We start from the raw sequence: 22,956 nt of genomic DNA on the forward strand, positions 1-22,956 counted from the left end.
CTTGGAACTGTATAGTGAGCTGTATTTGGCATAATGAGAAAATCAAGGAGACATTTTATTCTAAAATTGAGATAGCTCAATAGAAATCATGACTATTGAAAGTGGGACTGTAAAGCAAAATGTAGAAGTGGCTTTAGAAACAGGCCTCATGCTCAGCTTGTCAACTGGGTCATGAAAAGGTATTGGCATGACCAATCTCAATTTCTTTTCCTTATGTGACCAGCCAGTTTCTCTGGAATTACTAATTCAAAATGATTTAGATCAGTACTGTCATTTAGAAACAATATAAGTCATGAAATTCTGGCTGAAGTAAAATTATTCAATGTAATTAGTTTACTGACCTTTTATTGCCAAGAAGAAATATATGTCAACTTTAAGAGGATATTTTTCAGAAAAGTAAGCCAAATAGGAGTTCTGATATTCTATCAGAACTAATTGCCATTGAAAAATTAACTGTTGATTTAACCATAAGGATTTGGAATTATTAATGCTTAGAATATTTGATAAAGTCAGTTACATGATTTTTCAGTGTTATTAAGGAAAAAATATTTTAAATAAAACAGCTTAGTGACTTTTCCATGGCAAGACTTGCTTTAGAATCAAATTGTAAAATACATGACTTTCGAAGAAATAGAACCTATATTGTTATTTTAATATTATTATAAAGGATGTTTCTGCCCCTGCTCTTTTAGGAAGATTTGGTAATATAAAAATGTTAGGAAAATTCATCAGCTTTTAGTTCCCAGATTTAGTCAATATAAATAAATTATCATCAAAGCAACTGTGATACATTTTTAAAATCATTTTTTATTAGATTAATTATGACATGCTGTGTGTGTGTTGCTCTTTTATTAGTTTTCATGTTATAGCCAATTTCCACATGTATGAGGACAGGGAATGTATTTTCTTTGTAATTTCTATCATCTAACATGGTTATCTCTTATAAATAGGCAATCAGTACAGGTTTGTTTATTAAATTGAATTGGAAAAATATCAATCTCTGTAGGAGATTTAGAATGAAATAAAATTTCAAAAGTCTATAAGAAACAGTTCAGCCCTAAAAGGAATACCAACTGCTGTTAGCAGATATTTCAAAAATCTGATTTGTGGGCTAAAAACTTTCATTACTTTCTCACTAGGAGCAGCTATGCAGGTGCCCTTCCATCTCATGAGTGAGTTTCTTTAAAGTTTCAACTGCAGTATTTGTAAGATCTAGCATGTTTGTAGAATACATTTCCAGTTATTCACTGAAAAAGAATTTAATCCATTTTATGCCTGCTCATCATCCAACATACTACTTTCCACATAACAGGTAATCAAAAAATGTTAAACATATAAAAAGTTTAGAATATTTTTATCTTTCAAGCTACTCTTCAAAGCTTTTTTCTACATGGTTGTGATAGTAAAACACTGCCTCCATGTTGTTTTGTCATCTGTCACTTAACTTCTGGTAAACACTTTATATGCGAGTGATCATGGACAATGGGCATCTTTAAGAAATGCCATCTGGGACTGATACTAAATGGTTTTCCTAAGAGAAAGTGGCAAAATTGTGGATGATGAGACATCACAGAAACACAACTTACTTCAAAGAAAGCTTCAATAAGGATTTGTAAATGTATTTCCAAAAGACTATTTCTTATGAAAATCAGAAAATCTGCCTCTCTCCTGGGCTAACCAACTTAAAGAAATCCAGATCTTTTAAGACATCAGAAATCCACCATGTGGGCCGTTTGGGGAGATGTAATAACTCCCACTGTGCTCATTGCTTTGAGTTACAGAGATTCTAACCCAATTTATTTGATGGAGATATTTCCAGATCACAGCAAATAAGTCACTTAATTTCATTTTCTTTCATGGAGTGACCCCTGCCCATAAACATTTGGTATTGAATCTATCATTTATTACAACTTGAATTTCTCATACCCAGCCATGTGGAGCTGTAATGAGCATTTATGTCTCTATTTTTTCCAAGATACACACAACCTGAAAATATGTAAAATTAAAGGTTTCTTATCTCTTTGTGGTTTTGAGAAGTGGGTTTCAGAAGAACCAATGAAGATTAAACTCAGATGTATTGGTTATAACTGCATCGAGAGTGTGTACAAATAAAAATAAACAACATTTTCAAGCACACAAATTCACCTTCAACCCTATTAAAAAATATGTTTTAAAAACTGAGGTAATGGGCTTCCCTGGTGGCGCAGTGGTTGAGAGTCCGCCTGCCGATGCAGGGGACACGGGTTCGTGCCCCGGTCCGGGAAGATTCCACATGCTGCAGAGCGGCTAGGCCCGTGAGCCATGGCCGCTGAGCCTGCGCGTCCAGAGCCTGTGCTCTGCAATGGCAGAGGCCACAACAGTGAGAGGCCCACGTACCGCAAAAAAAAAAAAAAAAAAAAAAAAGGTAAAATTTTGCCCACGAAAGTTTTATAATCCTCTCCTTTGCAGACAGGACTTATACCATATCTATATTCACAATGCCTCCACACTGCAGTAAGAAAGTGTTATTCTCACCTCAATAATTTCTATGACCTACCTTCCCTACTTAAATTCAAAACATATAGTATGGTGGTTACTTAGCATTTCTAAATTGTGGTAAACTCCTTCAGTGCAGAGATTCTCAACCTTTATTGAACAATAGAATCTCCTGGGGAGATTTAAAAATAAACCCATGTGTTCCCAAAGATTCTAATTTAACTGGTCTGTGGAGGGGCCCAAGCATCGGTATTTTCAGAGCTCCTGAGATGCGTTAAAGCCCAGGAAAATCAGAATCTTTTGCGGAATTTCAAAAGAGGCCTAAATAAATCTTAATCTTAATAAAATTTTATTCCTTAGACTGTTGTCTGAGTAGCCAACCCTGATCCCACTATAAATGATCATTTCAGGTATATCCTTAAAATCAAATAATAGAAGCAAGTTGTGGATGAAAATTCCTTATCATTCTTCCATCCTGTACAAGAAAGACCCTCAGAGCTCAACTAATTCAAATATCTCATTTATATGTGAAGATCTTTATGATGAAGGAAGGTTAAAGGGGCTGGCTAGAGGTCACTGGGCTACTTAGGAATAGAACAAGAACCAGAATGAAGGGCTGACTTCTCTCCTCTCCACATGTGTTACTACATCAAGCTGCCTCCCTTCCTGCCCTTATGTGCCATGCCCTGCTCCATGAATGCACTGTGAAAACCTCACTGCCTGTCTCAGCCTTACCTGGGCTCTGCTCTTGGGCATGAAACCTGTTAGACCTATGAGAGTCAGAGTCCCAAAGAGTTTTACAGTATGAGATCTTCTGGAAGTGCTGGTTCCAGAATGCCAAACCATGGATGTATAGAATCCTATAGCTAAAAATGACAATAATTAATGTATTCAAACCACTTTTTTATTGTCTGAGGAAACAGGGACCCAGAGAGGGTAAACCAACCCATCTGTTCGCCTGGTGCCACAGATTTTGGTTTGGTTTTTCTAGGCATAGGAATTGGTACAATATTGAAATTAAAAGGATCCTTAAGAATAGAAATGCTATATTTATCAGCGTGGTCCTTTTCTAATGACATCTTATTCAAAATCTCCACGTATAAGATCAACGAACAGTCTATGTACATGCTAGATGGGGGGGGCAGGGTGGCATTTGAAATTCTGGAGTCAAATCTATTTGCCATCTCCTCAATACCTTTCTAAAGTCTACTCCCCCAACCACAAAGCCATATGAAAACAAATATAAAACTCTTGAAAACCACTGATTTTGTGCAAGAAGCTCAAAGAACTTAAGGTAATTAAGGCTAGTTAATGAAGACAGGGTACAGATGTCCTGATATAATGTCTGGTGTGCTTTCCACTATATGAAACTGTTTCTGGCATGTTTTCCTTTTCCATGTTTTTGTTTGTTTGCTTGCTTAATTTTAACTGACTTAATAAACCTTTTCACAGCATTGTAAGCACAGGAAGCTCAGCTTGGTGCCCTGTGATGACCTAGATGGGTGGGATGGGGGGGCAGGGTGGTGGGAGGGAGGTCCAAGAGGGAGGGGATATAGGTATACATATAGCTGATTCACTTCATTGTACAGCAGAAACTAAGACAACATTGTAAAGCAATTATACTCCAATAAAAAAAAAAAACTACTGATGAACCCCACCAACTTGGGTATTAATAGTTTCCATTTTCATCCTCTTTCCTGTTGAGACCATCAACACTCTTAGATGCATCCTTTTAACATCTTAATTCCACTAATCATCTTCATTATCCTAGTGTTTTCTATTCACAGAAGTCTATGGAAATTTAGTCCCCATCATGCTTAAAATATTGAAAAAGATGTTTAGATATAGTACCTTAGCTAATATAAATTAGCTAATATCCAACACACAGAGAACCCAAAGAATGGTGCCAAACATCTTTTCCCCCAAATTGCCTTAAAGTATGTATTATATCAACCTCAGTTGGACAGCTAGAAGTTCATTCTCTCTATGCCCTATTGCTTGATACATCATTTCATACACATACTTGAATCAAGAGTTCTGACTTCACTCTTCCCTGTATGCCTCAGGGTTAAGGCCAGGGTGACTGTTGATCCAGACTCCATCAAAGGAAAGAAATGAGTCCCTTCATTTTTGTAGGAATCAGCTTAGGTCATTCAGATTTTCAGAGTGAAATATGGCCAAGACGTATAAATATAGTAAGGCCATAAATATAACTCATTACACAACTTAAATGTGAAGAAAAATGCACTTAATATATCACACTTTTCATCAGGAGCTCCTACCCTGTAACTAATGAGAAGAAAACAACTTTCCATCAATTACAAAAAATTAGTCAATTCAATAATTTAAATAGTCCTTTTAGAATTATGCAGTCTCCCTCCTTCGGATAAAATGCTCAGTCACTCAGATAGCTTCCTGACACCTTCTCTTTCTAAGAGGATATCTTTTAAGCTGGTGGTTATTTGTTATATCTTGTGTAGCTTGTGATTGGTGCTCTCCCAGCTTCACCAGGGCTTACTGACACTCCCTGGGTGACTTGGGCTCTGGCAGGCACCATAGACCCATATGGGACATCCAGCTGACCTCAACTCAGATGGTTCAATCAGATGCCCTTATTACAGAGGCCCTTTGTCCCCACCATGTGACCCCCTTTATGAAAACACCCTCACACAGATATCTTTAGCTGTGCCTAGGCTCCATCTCTTCTGTACAGAAACCAAAGAAGACCCAATAAAGCTAAATGCAGGAGTTCCTTTTGCCTGTATGTCACATGGCCCTAAGTTTAAGGTCACTCCACAAGTTGGTACAAGAGCAGTTCAATAGGTGACTTTCTTCCAGGATCTGAAGCTTGAGGTACAGAATGGAGTCCCGTCTGCCCTCATCATTAGGCTATGCTCGCTTATCTAACACTCCTCCCCATGGGTCTTCCTATAGGCAGAAGAGGGGGAAATTGGGATACCTCTATCTACCATACTCACTCTGTCCCTCTTTCTCTGTCTTCTGCTTCCCACAATCTCAAATTGCCAGAAAGTTGTGGCTTTTTCTTTTGTCACATTCCCCTTCCAATACGCCACATCCTCCCTCCTCACTCCTGTTGATTCTACTGTGGATAGGAAAATTTTCTGTAAATACTGTGGAGGACATTAACATCTGAGCCCTCCAAACTTAGTGTTAGACCTTCTTTTCGCATTCTGGCTGAAACTAGGCCAAAACTTTTCCCAAGAGGATGGATGCTTCAGACCATTTAGGGCAAGGTTATATACTCTGAAAAGTAAAAGAGAAAATCACAGTCATAATTTTCTAATCTTTACCTTATTGAGTTAACTTTTAGCTTGCTAATACTGGTCCCTGCTATTGTTATACCAAAAAACAAAACAAAACAAAACAAACTTTCTCCAGATGAGGAGGGAATAGAACAAAGGGGAAAAAAATGACTCAAAATTCATTCTGCTGAAAGAATATTCTTGGGTTGTATAAAGATATCGGCCCAGTAATGTTTAAAATTATAAATGTTTAAAATGTTTAAAATATATCCCTTGGGCAGATACTTTTTAACAATATCTTTAGATATGAAAAATAAAGAAGCCAAGCCTCAGGAAGACTCAGGATTTAACAACTTTATTTGTTGGATTTTTTTCCTTCATATTTTGCATATTTGTCCATTAAATGGCAAGGTAGAATTCTATGTTATTTTCAAAGAGGCTTACTTTACTTTAAAGTTCTTTATAAACTTAATTTTATTGACTTTAAGTTCTACAGTTTTAATTTTGTTTGTTTATCAAAGACTGTTCTTACTGATCATGGAACATTTTACCAATAATCTTATTCATATATACAAGCCAGGTGTAGCTTGTTTTTTAATTCCTATAAGCCTCTGTGGATCTGGATGTTACTGAAGCTGTTAAAAGTATCCATGAATTCTTCCTGTCTAAAGTCTTTCCTGTATTCACTCTCATTTACTATGGTAATTTACAGCATAGTTTTAAATATTCAAAATATGAATAATCTTTCTAGTTATGCTTAAAGAATCATTTCCTCTATGAAGTCCCACAACTATTTTGATTCTATAAGTTTAGAGCTCATATCTTTAAAGATGCCCAAGGAATTTAGTCACCCTGGAGCAAAAAAATGTGCTTAAGAAAAAAAAAAAATGTCATGAAGAACCTAGGGGTAAGACAGGAATAAAGACACAGACCTACTAGAGAATGGACTTGAGGATATGGGGAGGGGGAAGGGTAAACTGTGACAAAGCGAAAGAGAGGCATGGACATATATACACTACCAAACGTAAGGTAGATAGCTAGTGGGAAGCAGCCGCATAGCACAGGGAGATCAGCTCGGTGCTTTGTGACCGCCTGGAGGGGTGGGATAGGGAGGGTGGGAGGGAGGGAGACGCAAGAGGGAAGAGATATGGGGATATATGTATATGTATAACTGATTCACTTTTTTATAAAGCAGAAACTAACACACCATTGTAAAGCAATTATACTCCAATAAAGATGAAAAAAAAAAGAGTTAACATCTTTATTGATTTAAGGGAGTCATAACTCTAAGAATATAAATTTGAGATTCCTGGTCCCATCTTGTAATCAACATTGTTGGAAATTAAGAGTAAATGCTACCTGTTAGAAACCATTGTGGAAACAATTTTCTTAGGTGGAAAATAAATCTAGGTGTCTATGGACATAGCCATGCCTACAGTATATTAGAAATGAACCACTAATCAGTACCTAGGCTTGTGGAATATTGTATTTATCTTCTAGCTACTGAATGAAGCTACTGAAATAGCTGATTATGTTTATACTCCAAAAGAAATTTATAGATAATAATAGCTTCCCTTTTGAAGTGACTTCTGCCTGTCCGTGTGTGTTGTCTTTTGCAGCAAATCAATTCTCAGGTCTATGTTATTCAGCACAACATTACAGAGTGAGCCTCCCAAAGAACTGATAGCTCCAGGAGTGTGGGATGTAAGTCAGCCATCCCCAGTGACCCTGCAGGTAAGTGTCAGGCTATGAGATTAAAGTACACACAGCAAGTATTGGTTGATAAGTAGCTTGTTGTCAATTACAGAAACAATTTTCTTCCAGGATCACACATTTTAATAGTCTTTTCTTTCTCCAGCCTTCTGGGATTTGTAAAATCTCTATTGCTTTTATTTTGCATTCAGTATTCTCAAAGCACTTTTCTCTCAGCTTACATAATAGCAATTTCAAGCCATTCTGTGTCAAACACAATCATGAAGGAGAGGGATGGAGTGTTGCCATGAATCTACTCATTATACGTATTCATTTTTCTTCCTTTGTCTAAAAACAGTCATTAGTATATATTATTAACTTGGTACCTTATTCACACCTGCCTCTTCATTGTGTCATGTTTCCTTAAAATTTCTTTTGTTGTGTGTTTCCTAAATGACTAGCAATTACCTGGATAGTGGGGGAGAAACTGCAAACAAAAATCCTTTCTTTTTCCTTAAAGGCTCTCTACTTTCTGCTATTTGTAATCATGAATGAAAGGTGGTTAATGATTCCAGGCTTTGGTCCTTTCTACTCAGAGAATTTTTTTTCTCACTTTCCTCATTTTTTCATGATTATAAGTGATAAGATTCATCAGATACCTGAAGCATGGACGCTCCCATACATGGCAATGCAGGGAATATGGACTTTCCATCTCCATCGGGAAAACTGGGCAGCATTCTGTAGAACAGGATTTTTCAACCTCGGTACTATTGACATTTTAGACAGGATAAGTTTGTTGTGGGGACTGTCCTGTGCATTGTAGGATACTTGGCAGCGTCCTTGACTTTTACCCACTAGGTGCCAGTAGCACTTCCCCAGTTCTGACAATCAAAAATGCCTCGAAATATTGTTAGATGATCTCTAGGGGTAAATTTGCCTTCAGTGAGGATCACTACACTAGAGGGAACTAGTGCAGTCCGGAGGTACGTAAAATTGCCAGGTTTGGATTGAGGGGTGTGAGGGACAAAGTTTAGCAAAATGGACAGCAAGATGTTAAAAAACGGTAAAGAAAAATAATACTAATAAAAATGTGGCTTTCACTCTGAAGGATGGAGGATGTCCCCCCCGCCACCAGACAGTAGCCAAAGATCCACTTCGAATCCATGGACATGATGATAAAAAAGAGTGGTTGTTCAGGGTGGATCTCGGCACAACATCCTAACACTCAGCATTGATGGCTTACTGATTAGCAGATGTTTCCTCGTAACAGGATAGCTACTTTCTTTGAGAGGATGAGTGCATTTCTTATCAGACTATTTCTGGCCAGATCCAAACCACCTGAGCTTAACCAAAATCTTCCAAGTCTGACCATTGCCAGAGCTTTGTGGATATGAATTTATGAGTATCTGGGCCTTTAGCAGCAGCGGTGGGGTGGAGGATGTAAGGGAGACTATCAGATGAGACTCGCCTTGATTCTTCTCAGATGAAGGGAACAGCTGCTTTAGGAACACAGTTCTTGGAAGTGGAATCTGAAGCAAAGTTTCGAGCATTCGACAGCAGCATAGATTTCAAAGCAGAGACCTGGAGCCATAACAGAATTTATCTTACAAAAAAAGGAGAGAGGGCATGGAAATAATTCAACAGTATGCAAAAACGTTAAATTATCTGCTTTTACAAAATAATTTCAAATGGTATAGACATAGAGGGAAATGTCTCAGATGTTTTTACTTGATGATGAAATATACAAAATAAAATAGGAGTTACTAAGGTATTAAAGTTAAAAGCCTTAATAACCAGCACCACTCTAATTACACACACCTAAATTTAGAGCAGAATTTTCAACCTAAAGATTATGAGATGGTAAGGAAATTAGAAGCAAGTTCTGCCACCAGTGTTGTTAAGGAGTCAGGGTGGGTCTCAAGGGAAAGAGGTCAGGCTGAGAGTTAGGAAATCTGGAGTCTAGTCTTAGCTCTTTAATAGTAAACTTTATGACTGTGAACAAGTCATTTAACCTTCTATTTTCACCTGCGTGCAATGAAAGAATTGTACAGTACTATGCCTGTCCAACTTCTTTCAGGTCTGTACTTTGCTGACTGTCTATATTAGATGGACAATTACTGCCACACTGTTGCCACCACAGTATGATAAGGGATATATGTTACAGAACTTGATTCCTTCAAGTCAGTCTTGTTTTTTTCATGCTGTGCTGCTGACTGGAAGCAGTGGATAGAATGAAGTAGATCTGAGTTCAGACATGGAGACAAATTGTTATATGATTCCATCAGCCTGTACCTCCCTCAACTTCCTCCCTCTCTCTGTATACAATCTAGTAGAGTGACTCATAATTTAAGCCCTAAGAACAGAGCTGTTTTAGTTAATGTTGCTCTTGTTTTGTTTTATGTTTCTCTACTTACTCATCTTCTCATTCATGTCTAAATTCACTATATTTTGGTTTATTTGTCCTCACCACACTGAACTATTGTCAGGCAACCCGCTAATTTCTAGTTGCCAAATCCAGTGCTTGTTCTCATTCCTCTTCATACTAGCGCTCTCTCTGCAATTTTTGGCACTGTCTCTTCCCCATTACAGAACACTCTTCCCCTCTGTTGCTGGCCTAGGTTTCTCTTCACACTCTCTCTGGTTATTCTTTCTCTGTCTTCTTTCCGGACTCCTCTTCTTCTGCTAGTCCCCACTGTTGCCAGTTCTCAGGGATTCCATCTGCTGCCCATTGCTATTCTCGGTAGATATATTCTCCCTGAGAGAATTTCATTAAAGCTTTATTGAGATATACTTCACATACCGTACAATCCTCCCATTTAAAGTGTGCAATTCAGTGTTTTCTAGTATTTTCACAGATGTGTGCAACTAATCTCACCAATGTCAACTTTAGAGCATTTTCATTTTTATAAAGAAATCTCATAACTTTTAGCTATCACTTCCTAGTCCCAACTCTAAGCAACTACTAATGTACTTTCTGTCTCTGTAGATTCACCTATTCTGCCCATTTCACATAAATGGAATCATACAATGTGTGTTCTTTTGTGGCTAGATTCTTTTACTTAGCATAATGTTTCAAAATTCATCCACTTTGTAGCATATATCAGTACTTATTTCTTTTTTATTGTTGAATAATATTACATTATATAGCTATACCACACTTTATCCACTTATTAGTTGATATGCATTTAGATTGTTTCCACCTTTTGGCTATTAAGAATAGTGCTGCTATGAACATTCATATACAAATTTGTGTGTGAACATATGTTTTCATTTATCTTGGGTGTATACCCAGCAGTGGAATAACTGGGTCTCATTCATTCCTAAGGTTTTATTTACAGTATCTTGCAGGTTCACTTCTAAGTCTGTATCTTTAGTTCAGACTCCTTTACACCACAAGCTTCAGACAAATATAAGCACGTGCCTGCCTAGCTTCTCACCTGGATATTCTGTAGACAGCTTCAAAGACAACACATCCCAAACTGAGCTCACCATCCTCTCAGAATGCTTTCACTCCCTGAATTATTTATGTCTGTTCATGCCCCCAGATACACTGAGCTGTTTCACTTGTCTCCTTCTTTCTCGCTACTCATATTCAGTCCACACTATATTTTGCCAACTTATCTCCATGTGTTCCTCACGTCTGTCCTCACAATTCCCCACCTCATCTGCCCTAGTTCAACAGTTCCCTCCTAGGTTACAACGGTTTAGATGTTTTTTTTCTTGGCTTTAGTTTTGTTATTCTGTAATGCAAAATCCACAAGTGTGATCCTTCTAATATGTAAATCTGAACCTGCCACTCTCCCATTTATACTCTTCAAGAACTCAGCGCTACCTAGAGAATTAAGGATGAGCAATACAACGTAGCCCCCTCCACTGTTTCCCTTGCCACTCCTTGACTGACAGTGTTGCTCCAGCAACACTGAAAGAGTTATAGTTTCTGACATGCATTGTCCTGCTTTTACCTTATGTGCATTTATGAATACTATTCCCTGCCTGCAATGTATCTACCGTCTTCCCTTCACCATCTACTGCCCATCTCTCAGGCTTAGTGTCTGTAATTGTTATTCACCTTTTAGGATCCATGGACCCTTCTCTAGGGATCTCTCTCTTACCCCCTCCTCTCTTTCCACTCCAAGCAGAGTTAAGTGCCCTTCCTCTATATTCACATAATAGCCAATAAGATTTTTATCAACACATTTACATTATATTTCTTTCTCAAGAACTTCTTTCCCATTGACTTCTTGATTTTTGAGGACATTGACAGTGTTTTATCCCCAGAATCTAGCATAGCACCAGGAATACAGTATTTGTAAATTACTGATATGTGTCCATACCTCTGATCACTACAATAATCAAACCTACAGATATTTCTAAACTTAGCACTTTGGTCCGCTTGTTGGAATTCTGATAGATACCACTATGTTCAGTTTTTCTTCTTGTGTGAGCAGTCCTTCTCTTTAAACCATAGTTCTTACCTCCTCATTCATGCAAAGTATTTTCCTTTACCTAACATTTCATTACCTGCTTATCCTTAATTATCAGCAATGTCATGTGGAGGCAACAGTCTTATTATTGGTACCTGGTCCTTAGACCACAGTACAGTTTGTGCCCTAATGTAGCATAGGTTCTTTTCTCTTCACTACTGAACCACTATATGGGTCCCTCTTTTACAGCTCCTTCCTTGAGACTCACAGCAATTGCCATCTCGTTAGTAGGCATCCTTCCCTCCCTTGAACTGCATAGAACTTATGGTCCAATATTTGTGTGCTTTATAATATCCAAACTACATCTACAGTCAGGCTGCATTTCTTTGAACAAACTGAAAGAATCATGGGGGTCTGAGCAAGCCCATGGACACCTTATTGGCATGGTTGTGGATCATGGACACTAGGGACATTCACAGCAGCTCCTTCAAGGAATTCCAAGACATGAAGTCACAGTAGAAACCGTGGTGGCCAAGTGTAAGTGGAAAAGGATGAGGGAGGAAGTAAAGTAAGATGGATAAGTGGAACACAAGAAGCTAATACTCAAATGTTTAAGGAGGTATGAATTAGAAGTTTGGATGACTGGGTCTGAGTATTTGCCTGTACCCCAGAAGAAAGAGCCTCATAATTGTTTTTGCTTGAAAACAGGAGTATATCTTCAACACTTGACAAATAGGTGTCATGGCACATGCAGTGCACACATTAAAAGAATGCTCCTGGAGCACTCCATTAAAAAAAAAGACTGAGGCCAAGGCCAGACTTAGTGGCTTACGACCACAGAAGGAGAAGAGTCACATGTTTGCCATTAATAACTTGAAACACAGCTTTGGGGTGCTGTATACATATTTTACCCTATTTTAATTGTTAATGTTTACCTTTTCCTCCTCCATAATGCATAGTACTCAAAAGAATTCTAGGGCAGCAGTCGGCAAACTGTCAGGGCCGGAGGAGCCGTGAGCCCGAGCTGCACGCAGCGGCCGCACGGCAAAACAGAAAGCCAGCTGAACAGAGTGCTCAGAGTGGCACTGGCAGCCATGACGCAGGCAACCCGGGCAACCCGGGCGGCCCAAACAGACTCACAGGAAGCCTTCGTGACTCCAACTGCTCCGCGGACTGCAAGCTGTGGCAGCACAGCCCCGCTACAGCAATCGCAGTCTCTGTGGGGCTAGCAGAAGCCATTTTGCTTTTTCACTTACCACCTCATTTCTACTCTAGTGGCTTGGACAACAAGCTGTGTGACTGACAGGGTCTTGGTGCTCTGGCTAGGTGTCAAGCCTGTGCCTCTAGGTGTGAGAGCCAAGTTCAGGACACTGGTCCACCAGAGACCTCTGCACTCCACTTAATATCAAACAGCGAGATCTCCATCTCAACGCTAAGACCCAGCTCCACTCAACGACCAGCAAGCTACAGTGATGAACACCCCAAACAACTAGGAAGACAGGAGCACAACCCCATCCACTAGCAGAGAGGCTGCCTAAAATCATAATAAGGTCACAGACACCCCAAAACACACCACTGTATGTGGTCCTGCCCACCAGAAACACAAGATCCAGCCTTATCCACCAGAACACAAGCACCACTCCCCTCCAAAGGAGGCCTACACAACCCGCGGAGGGGCCACAACAGTGAGAGGCCCGCATACCAAAAAAAAAAAAAAAACTACAATGAGGTGTCACCTCCCACCAGTCAGAATGGCCATCATCAAAAAATCTACAAACAATAAATGCTGGAGAGGGTGTGGAGAAAAGGGAACCCTCTTGCACTGTTGGTGGGAATGTAAATTGATACAGCCACTATGGTGAACAGTATGGAGTTTCCTTAAAAAACTAAAAATAGAACTACCATACGACTCAGCAATCCCACTACTGGGCATATACCCTGAGAAAACCATAATTCAAAAAGAGTCATGCCAAATGTAAAATAGATAGCTAGTGGGAAGCAGCCACATAGCACAGGGGGATCAGCTCAGTGATTTGTGACCACCTAGAGGGGTAGGATAGGGAAGATGGCAGGGAGATGCAAGAGGGAGTATATATGGGGATATATGTATATGTATAGCTGATTCACTTTGTTATAAAGCAGAAAGTAACACACCATTGTAAAACAATTATACTCCAATAAAGATGTTAAAAAAAAAAAAAGAGTTCTTGGGCAAATACGTTAACACATACTTTGGGTGATTTTCTCTTTTGTGAAAAATTAGAACAAGAAACAATTGGGGAAAATCCTAATTTTTTCTATAAGTGGCTCAAGAATCAGTAACTGTTTGCCTTCATAATATATGAAGATATGAAGTTTGTATAGGGCCTCATTCATGTATCAGAAATGAAAAAAAATTTTCATAATTGAAATATATCAAAGAATTTATTATGGATTGTTCACAGGGAGCTTCTGTATTCTCATCTACTACTGTATTCTCATCTATTACCTTTAGTTTCTCATCTACCCTGCCTTTACTTAGGACCAACATAAAATTGAATTAGCTCATTAAATACTATTTCTAGTATTTTTGTTTTATGTGTTTAAAACATTTGGATACATAAAGAGTACAGTGTAACATGCTAATACTGCAGGCACTTCTCTCCAAGGCATCAAGATTACTCTTTCTGTCAAGAGGCAAAATTTACTATAATATTGCTTTGGTTTAGCACTTCTGTTAGTTCTTTTTTCATGTTGGAATAGTAACTATAATTGTAACAAATTTATACCAAAAACAAATTTTGCAACAAATTGCAAAGGTTACAGAATAAAATTGCTGACTTTTTCAAATAAGAGCCCAAATAGATTAAACTGCATCTCACACCCTACCTTATAATACTCTTCCATTTTCTCTGAGATCACAACCTAAGGTAGTTCAGCAGAGAAAAATAAATTCTTTAGATTTTCTAATATGAAAATGAAAAATAATATATGATACTCTTAAGCAAATATTTTGGGCAGTAAAATATTTAGCTCATTTACATACTTGGAAACTGTATTTTTTGTTAACTATTATTTTATTTACTAGAATCAGATTATCACTTAAACATGGTTTAGTGGAAAGCATGTTGAGCCAGGAAAAAAGAAGGCCTGCATTCTAGCTCTGTCTATAAAGCTGAACTATAGAGCCACAGCAAAAATATTCTATTTGGTTTTATACTCGTGAAACAGATCTTTACCAGAGAAGATTTCACTATCATGTCCACAGAGTGGTTCACAGATTTCAGATAGTAGAGACCAACATAAAGTAACTCTTTTTATTTTATCAAGTGATTATATGAAAAAAGTATAATTACCATCTATAATTTTCATCATTTAATAATAGAAAGACATTTTAGTAATGAAAATTGGAAAGGATGTAATTTCAGCACTAAACAAAAATGTAACATTTAACTGTATGAAAAGTTCATATGTTATTATTTTTCTCATTTTTTCTAAGATAATGTTACAGTCTACTAATTTATATACCATTTATATAAATAATTGAGGATTTGCCAAATATCATGTATATTTAAACACCAAGTCCAAACTGTAATGATTCTTTTAAAATTATTTTTAAATAATAAAAAGCACAGAAAATATAGGGTATTTATTTTACTTTAGTTTCTATAAATCTAAGATAGAAATCATTAAATTAAAAATGCATTTTTCAGGCGTTTGATACATGGCAAACCATTTTATTTATTTCAGATTGATTTTCCAGCTACTGAGTGGGAATATATGAAATTTGATTCTGAAGAGAATAGAAGTGATCTTGAAGAACCACCAAAAGAATGTTTAAAACATATTGCCAGACTTTCACAGAAACAGTCTCCCTTACTGTAAGTGACCCAGTTCTTGGGAGGGAATTTTGCCTGCTGTTCATGATACCAGCAGTCATACTAGAAGCACTCATATCTTTCAAGAGTGAACCTTCCTTCCCACGTAACTCCGTTCATTTCCTAAAATCAGGCCTGTTGGATGATCAACTGATGTTTAGGAAATAAATTAGTAATTTTTCATGGTTTTTTAAAGATTTTTTTTCCCCTTGGGGCATTTAGTAACTTTGTTTGGTCAAAGGAAAAATAAAAGGATTGGAGATCATTCAGTTCAAAACAACAAAGCAGAGACTGATACAGATCAGCATTTAACAGTGATAAAACTGCTCAGTCCTTCAAGTAGGACAGGAAAATGTCCTACTAAACAGGAAAATGCAAAATTTAATTATAATGGCAGATTAAAAAAGAACAGACATAAATCATGTTTTAATAGCACTAAATTAGTAACTAAGGAATACTTAAATTTTGTCAAACAGTAATTCTCTGGGGAAAAAAAAAGACCAGGAAGAATTATAAGAGAATACTAATTCTCTCTTTGTAATTACTATTTGACTTTAATATTTGGTAATATCTAAGCCACAGCTTATGGTGCTCATTACTAACATGGAAAAAGCATAAAACTAAGAAAGCAACTCTTTGTGTGTGTGTGTGTGTATATATACACACACATATATTTGTGGTGATATACATATATAACATAATAAAGCATTTTATTCCAAGAATAAGAAATTATTTAAAGGTTTTGAATGGGGTAGTCATGTGATCTGAATAATCTTTTTGAGTGATTCTTTTGACTACAAGTTGAAGAATGGATTGGAGAGGAAGTAAGTGGAAGCAAGCAGTACAGCAGAGTAGCTTATGTAATATTTTAGGCAGGAGGTCGTGGTCACTAGAACTAGGGAGATGGCAGTGGACATTGGTAATAATGGCTAGATTTGGAGCATATTTGGAAGTTGAGAAGACATGACTTCATGATTATTAGTAAATAGGAGTTAAGTCAATTAAAAAACCAAAGAATCAAGTTAAGTCAATGGAGAATCTAAGGTTTTTGAATTGATGAACTGGGCAGATGTTAGAGTCATTTTCTGGAGGAGGAATAAGTTTGAGACCGTCCAGACTGAGGTGTTGAATGTGATCAAGCATTCCATTTTGGGTAATCTTGTTACTCCCCTGATCTCTAATTTCAACTTGTCTTACTCTTTTCCTCATTCACTTCAAGCCAGTGACATCAGTTTGCTTCACATACTTCACATGTGCTATATTCCCTCTCCCATCTCAAGGCCTTCTTATTTGGTGTTTCCTCTACATGAAATACTCCTTCCTAGTTCTTCACATGACTGAATCATCTCACCCTATAGGTCTTCACTTAATTGTGATCTTCTCAAAGAGCCCTTCTTTGATCACCCTACCTAATGGAGTTTTACTCTCTTTACAATCTATCTTATTACCTTTTATGTTATCACACTTAGCAGAATCTATTATCATCTTGTTTATTAATGTGTTTTTTTCTTATTAGCTTGTAAGAACTGAGAGAACAAGGAACCTATCTGTCTTGTTTATCACTACATTTCCAGTGTTCTACACTGTGCCTGATAAATAATATGTGTAAAATAAATGTTATAATGAATAAAGTTCCTTTGCATAGAATTTGGTATAAAAATTACCTTAAGGATTGAAAATGTTGAAAGACTCTTATACTAGACTATTGTCATCTTAACTAGGTGAAGCATCTTTTTATACTCCTTAATCAAAAATATAAAACCTTGCATTTAACAAGTGTGTCACATATCAGAGGCTAATATATTTGTAATGAGAGATTTTTAATATATAAAAAGATACTATACTTTGAAATTTTAAAATATTCAAAAAAAATATCAAAACCAACAAATAATAAGCACAGTAACTGCCTTTAAATATTAAAGGTTTGTGTTTTTAAATTAACCCCAGTGATTTCTAACTGGTTTTATACTTCAGTTTCTATTTAAGAGAATAACTTATACTATAAAATAAGTAACATTTTCCTCTGTTTCACCCACTCAAATACAATTATCAGTGCTCAGTAGAGTACAATTTCATTCTGGACTGTGAAAACAGATGGAGACCAGCCTTCAATGTGATAAAACTTGTGTTAGAAACAGATTAAATTCATTTTCAAAATACCACATTTTATCATTTAGTTGGTGACTTAATTATTCCTTCTTTCAAATTGATCAAATGTAATCAGTCAGAAAGTTCAGACTCAATGAAATTCAATGAAAATGTACCTGTAATATTTGTAAAAATAAGAAAAACACCTTCTTGATGACAGCTAAAAGAATATGTCAGATAAAAAGAAAATCCTGGAACATAAGGTATAAAATAATTTGGTATGAAAGAAATTATGCTTCCACTTCTAGCCATGAAGATTACCTATTACTAGACTAATCCTCCTGAATTAAAGAAATATGACACAAGAAAAATACATATGAAACAACTGCTCTCAGAAATTGAACAGACAGGCCTTAAGGTGAACGCATGAATAAAGTGACTTTCAGCCCAGAGGCATTTTCTGTACCATAGATCTGGGAGGTATAATTAAAGAAGAGCATGCAGGTCTTGCTGAGATTTAAAAAAAAAAAAAAAAAAGGCAGAGATCGGAGTTTATTGATGCTGAGGCAGCTGGAATTTACAGAGCATAATAGTAGAGAAAAGGAAGATGTACAGGTTAGGAGCTACAGAAATATGTATTGGTGTCCCCTTATATATTTAGCTGAGTACTAAGCTACTCTTGAGCAGATAGAGATTTCGTAGGGATTGCTAAAGAACTGCTACAGGGAGATGTGAAATAAATGTAGATTCTAGAGGTTGCCCAATGCTGGGAGACATAGAAATTCTGACTAGTAATAATAGAGAAAGATCACCACACCCCAGCATTCAATAAAGAAATCAGAAAGATGCATATTAGGAGTAAGTGTGCTCTAGCCCAAGATTAAGGAGTATACTTGACCTAGCCTAACAAATCGTAAAAACAAGCCTCAAAAGGATCAAGCTGCTCTGCTAGTAATTAAACAGACTACTAAAAAAATTGAAACATTCAACACTCAAAAGATAGCAAAATGCAGAATTTTAAAGGTTTAGTGTACAATCAATAATTGCTAGACATAGGAAGAGTTAGGAATATATAACCATAGTCCAAGATGGGGCAAAGCAGTTTACAGAAACAGATCCAAATATTTTAAAACTATTATAAAGACTTTTATGGATTTAAATAAAAAGATATGTATGAGTGAACAAATGAAGTCTCAGTAGAAAAATGGAAATTTAGGAACTGAAAAACAATATCTAAATTTTTAAAAAAATCACTGGAAAAGCTTAATAGATTGCATAATGAAGAAAAAAAGAACAGTGATCTTGAAGAATGGGCCATAGAAATTATCCATGTTGAAGTACAGAAAGAACAAAACCTGAAAATAGTGATAGAGCCTTGTGACCTGTGGGGCAATATCAGGTAATATAATATGTGTGTATTGGACACACAGGAGAGAAGAGAGGGATTGAAGTAAAAAAAAAAAAAAAACTGAAAGAAATAATAGCCAAAATTTTACAAGTTTGATTTAAAAAAAAATCAACCCACAGATATAAGAAGCTTAGCAAATCCCAAGCATGTGTGCATGTGCACACACACACACCACCTTAGCACATTATAGTCAAATTTCTGAAAACTAAAGATAAAGATACATTTTTTTCTAACACATTAGAGAAAATCAACAAATTGCATCCATGGGAACAACTATAATTCAGCAGATTACTCATTAACTGAGGATTTCTCATTAGAAGCAATGGAAGCCAAAAGACATTATAACATTATCTTGCATTTTGAAAGGGGAAAAGAAAATACATCAACTTAAAATTCTATAACCAGTAAAATTACATTTCAAAAATTAAGGCAAAATTAAAACATTTTCAACTAAGCACAGCTGAGTTAGTTATAAGCTCATCTATACTATAAGAAATCTTAAAGAAAATATTTCATGCTAAAAGAAGTGATAAGTAGATGGACACTCAAATCTACAAGAATAAATGAAAAGCACCACAAAGGGAAAATAGGTAGATAATAAAAATACACATTTTTTACACATTTATTAATTTATTAAAAAAAATAATTGTTTAAACAAAAATCACAATATACAGCTGGGTTTGCAATATATGAAAGTAAAATGTGTAACAACTACAATAAGAATGAGAAATAGAAAAATAAAAGCATAGTTTTCTAAGATTCTTATACATAAGGTAGTGTAACATTAATTGTGGTTGGCTGTGATATGCTAAAAAAGAATATTATAATCTTGAAAGAAAGCACACCCCCCAAATTTTAAGAGTACATTTAAAAGTCAAAAAGATGACAAAAATTAAATTTAAAAAAATCCAAAAGAAAGCAGGAGAAAAGGAGAAATAGTTTGGACAAAAAAATTAATAACAATATGGTTGATTTAAACCCAATCATGTCAATATTCTGTTAAATATAAATTAATAAAAACCCCAATTAAAAGGCAGAAATTGTTAGCCTACATTACAAAAGTAATATCCAACTTTATGCTGTTTACAGGCATATATTTTAAAATAAGAATTCAGCTTGATTATAGTTAAAAGAATGGAAAAAGATATACAAGGAAAATCATACCATCTTGAAATATTTGGGAAAAAAATTTGACAAAATTCAACACCCATTCATGATAAAAACTCACAAAACAAGGAGTAGAATGGAACTTCCTCAGACTTCAACTCCTGAGTTGAATCTAGATCTATGGAAAAATCTAGAGTTAACCTCGTATTAAGTGGTGCAAGAATGAGTGCTTTCCCCCTGAACTGGGAACAAAGCAAAGATATTTGTCTAAATATTCCTCTTCAGTGTTGTACTGGAAATCCTAGCCAGTGCACTATGGCAAGATAAATAAGTGTTAAATGTATAGAAGTTGGAAAGAAAGAAATAAAACTTACTCTATTTTCATATGAGTGATTATGTAAGATCATAGCATTTGAGGTTAATGTGCAAAATGCAATTGTATTCCAGTAAAAAATAGAAAATAAATTTTATTTTTCAAAATTCTATTTACAATATCAACATCTCTACATTAAAAAGTACAAAACTTTGCTAAGAGAAATTAAAGAAAATCTCAGTAAATGGAAGGATATATCATGTCATTGATTAAAATAACCCCTTTTGTTAAGATCACTGTTCTAGTCCTCCCCAAATTAGTGATAAAGATACAATTATACACCCGTTAGAATGTATAATTTCTTTTCAAATGATCAGTATGCTTTTAATTACACTCTGAAGACTTGGATAATTTTTTTTTTTTTTTTGCGGTACGCGGGCCTCTCACTGTTGTGGCCTCTCCCGTTGCGGAGCACAGGCTCCGGACGTGCAGGCTCAGCGGCCATCTCCGCGGCATGTGGGATCTTCCCGGACCGGGGCATGAACCCATGTCCCCTGCATCAGCAGGTGGACTCTCAACCACTGCGCCAGCAGGGAAGCCCGGATAATATTTTTAAATGGGCAAAAATCAAGTGTGGGCAAGAATGCTGTACAGTTGGTTCTATCATACCCTACACATGATAATGTGACATATTACAACTACTTCAGAGAATAGTTTGACAGTTTCTTCAAAAGTTAAACAAAAATGTGACATACAACCAAGTCATTCCCCTCCTTGGTACTTTCTAGGGGAAATGAAAAATACACCCATATGAACACATGCACACAAATGTTCTCAGCAGCTTTATTCATAATATCCCCAAACAGGAAACAACACAGATGTCCATCAAATATGAAAAAGGATAAGCAAATTGTGATATATTCATACAAAGGAAAAGTACTCATTAATTAAAAGGAATAAACTACTGATACACTCAACAATATGGGTAATTTAAAAAACATTATACTGAGTGAAAGAAGCTATAACTAAAAGAATATTTACTCTATGATTCCATTTATATGAAGTTTGAAAATAGGTAATAGTCTAAAGTGAAAGAAATCATACTAGTGCTTGCCTTTGGTGGCATAAGAAAACTTTTATATCTTGAAAAGTGTGTAGTTTTTACTTGATGTATGCATTTGGCAAAATTTAATTAACTGAAGCCATGCATTCTCTTTTATGTAAATTATGCTTCAATAAAAGAAGGTAAAAGAGAAAAAATCACTGTTCAATATTGAAAAACTGAATTCAGTTAGGAAAATATAACTTGTTTTATACCATAGAAATAAGTTGGTTATGGAATTTTTTCTTCTAGGGCTTTCTGGTGAGGAAGGTAGTGACAAAACAGAAAAGGAGACTAAATGTACCTCAAAAATCATCCTCTATAACCCAGTTCTTTCACTTTGCAGATGAAGATGGCTTCAAAAGAAATTGTACAGAAATATTGATATTTAAAGTCTTTCAATAATTCTTATTATCCTGCTTGGGAGTTTTAGTTAATTTAAGCTGAGCAACAGAGTATCAGTTTGGAGGAGACAGTGTTGAAAAGCTGTCATTGTCATGTGAGAAATGCTGTCCTTCAGCTGAACCATGGTCTTGAATGCTTTTGCTGGAGTGTAAGCAAAACATGGTAAACTGTCAGTGAATCAATGGCCCTTGTCCTAGACTTAAATCTTCTGTTGGGACCACTCTCCGGAGGGGAACACTTGAGCACTTAAGGAAGTCCTATTCACTGGCATTTTAACCCCAAACTTCCAGCAAACTCTGAGAATTTAAAGCCAGAATCCAGGGATAAATTGAGATCTTTGTTTTTGGAGTTCAGAGCAAAAAGTTTTCTGAACTCTGATTGAAACTTACTTTGAAATGAAGGAATATGGTCTTCAAAATAGGCCATTTCTCCACAGGCCCACTTGGGTCTAAGTTAATTTATAAAGAATGTAAGAAAGTGAATGGTTAAGCAACTTTGTTCTAAGTAGTACATGTTGCAGGATTCAGATAAACTTGGTCTGCCTTAAAAGAGAAAGAGACTCTGCCAACCAAAATGACTTTTTTAAAAAAGTGGCAAGCATAAGAGTGAGGAAAAATAAATGTGAATTATCTGAACTGAAGTTTATTTCATTTTACTTTTCTATAAAAAAATAAATTTAGTGGGAAATAAGCTGATAAAATAACCTATCAAACTGTCCCCAAAAGATAAAGGACTTGTTTTCCAAAATAAACTAAAATAAAAGTCCAAGAACTAGACTAACATTTTGTACTGTGTATTTACAGCAAACATTTGTTAGTGTAG

At 36.1% G+C, this 22,956-nt stretch overlaps 1 protein-coding gene across 11 annotated transcripts in view; it reads left to right on the forward strand.

Annotated features, from left to right (window-relative positions):
- The window catches only part of PIK3C2G (phosphatidylinositol-4-phosphate 3-kinase catalytic subunit type 2 gamma), a 365,719-nt gene that overhangs the window by 104,072 nt on the left and 238,691 nt on the right, over window positions 1-22,956 (forward strand). For 8 of the 11 annotated variants that reach the window (XM_033430304.2, XM_049695083.1, XM_033430311.2 and 5 more), the window contains 3 exons: window positions 1,140-1,172; window positions 7,358-7,472; window positions 15,584-15,714. In XM_033430304.2, the coding sequence (XP_033286195.1) occupies window positions 1,140-1,172; window positions 7,358-7,472; window positions 15,584-15,714 (279 nt within the window). The remainder of the gene's footprint in view (window positions 1-1,139; window positions 1,173-7,357; window positions 7,473-15,583; window positions 15,715-22,956) is intronic. The other 3 variants (XM_033430307.2, XM_049695079.1, XM_033430308.2) reach the window with 3 other exon arrangements.

Source organism: Orcinus orca, chromosome 11 (genome assembly GCF_937001465.1).
Source record: "Orcinus orca chromosome 11, mOrcOrc1.1, whole genome shotgun sequence".
In the NCBI taxonomy this organism is placed as follows: domain Eukaryota; kingdom Metazoa; phylum Chordata; class Mammalia; order Artiodactyla; family Delphinidae; genus Orcinus; species Orcinus orca.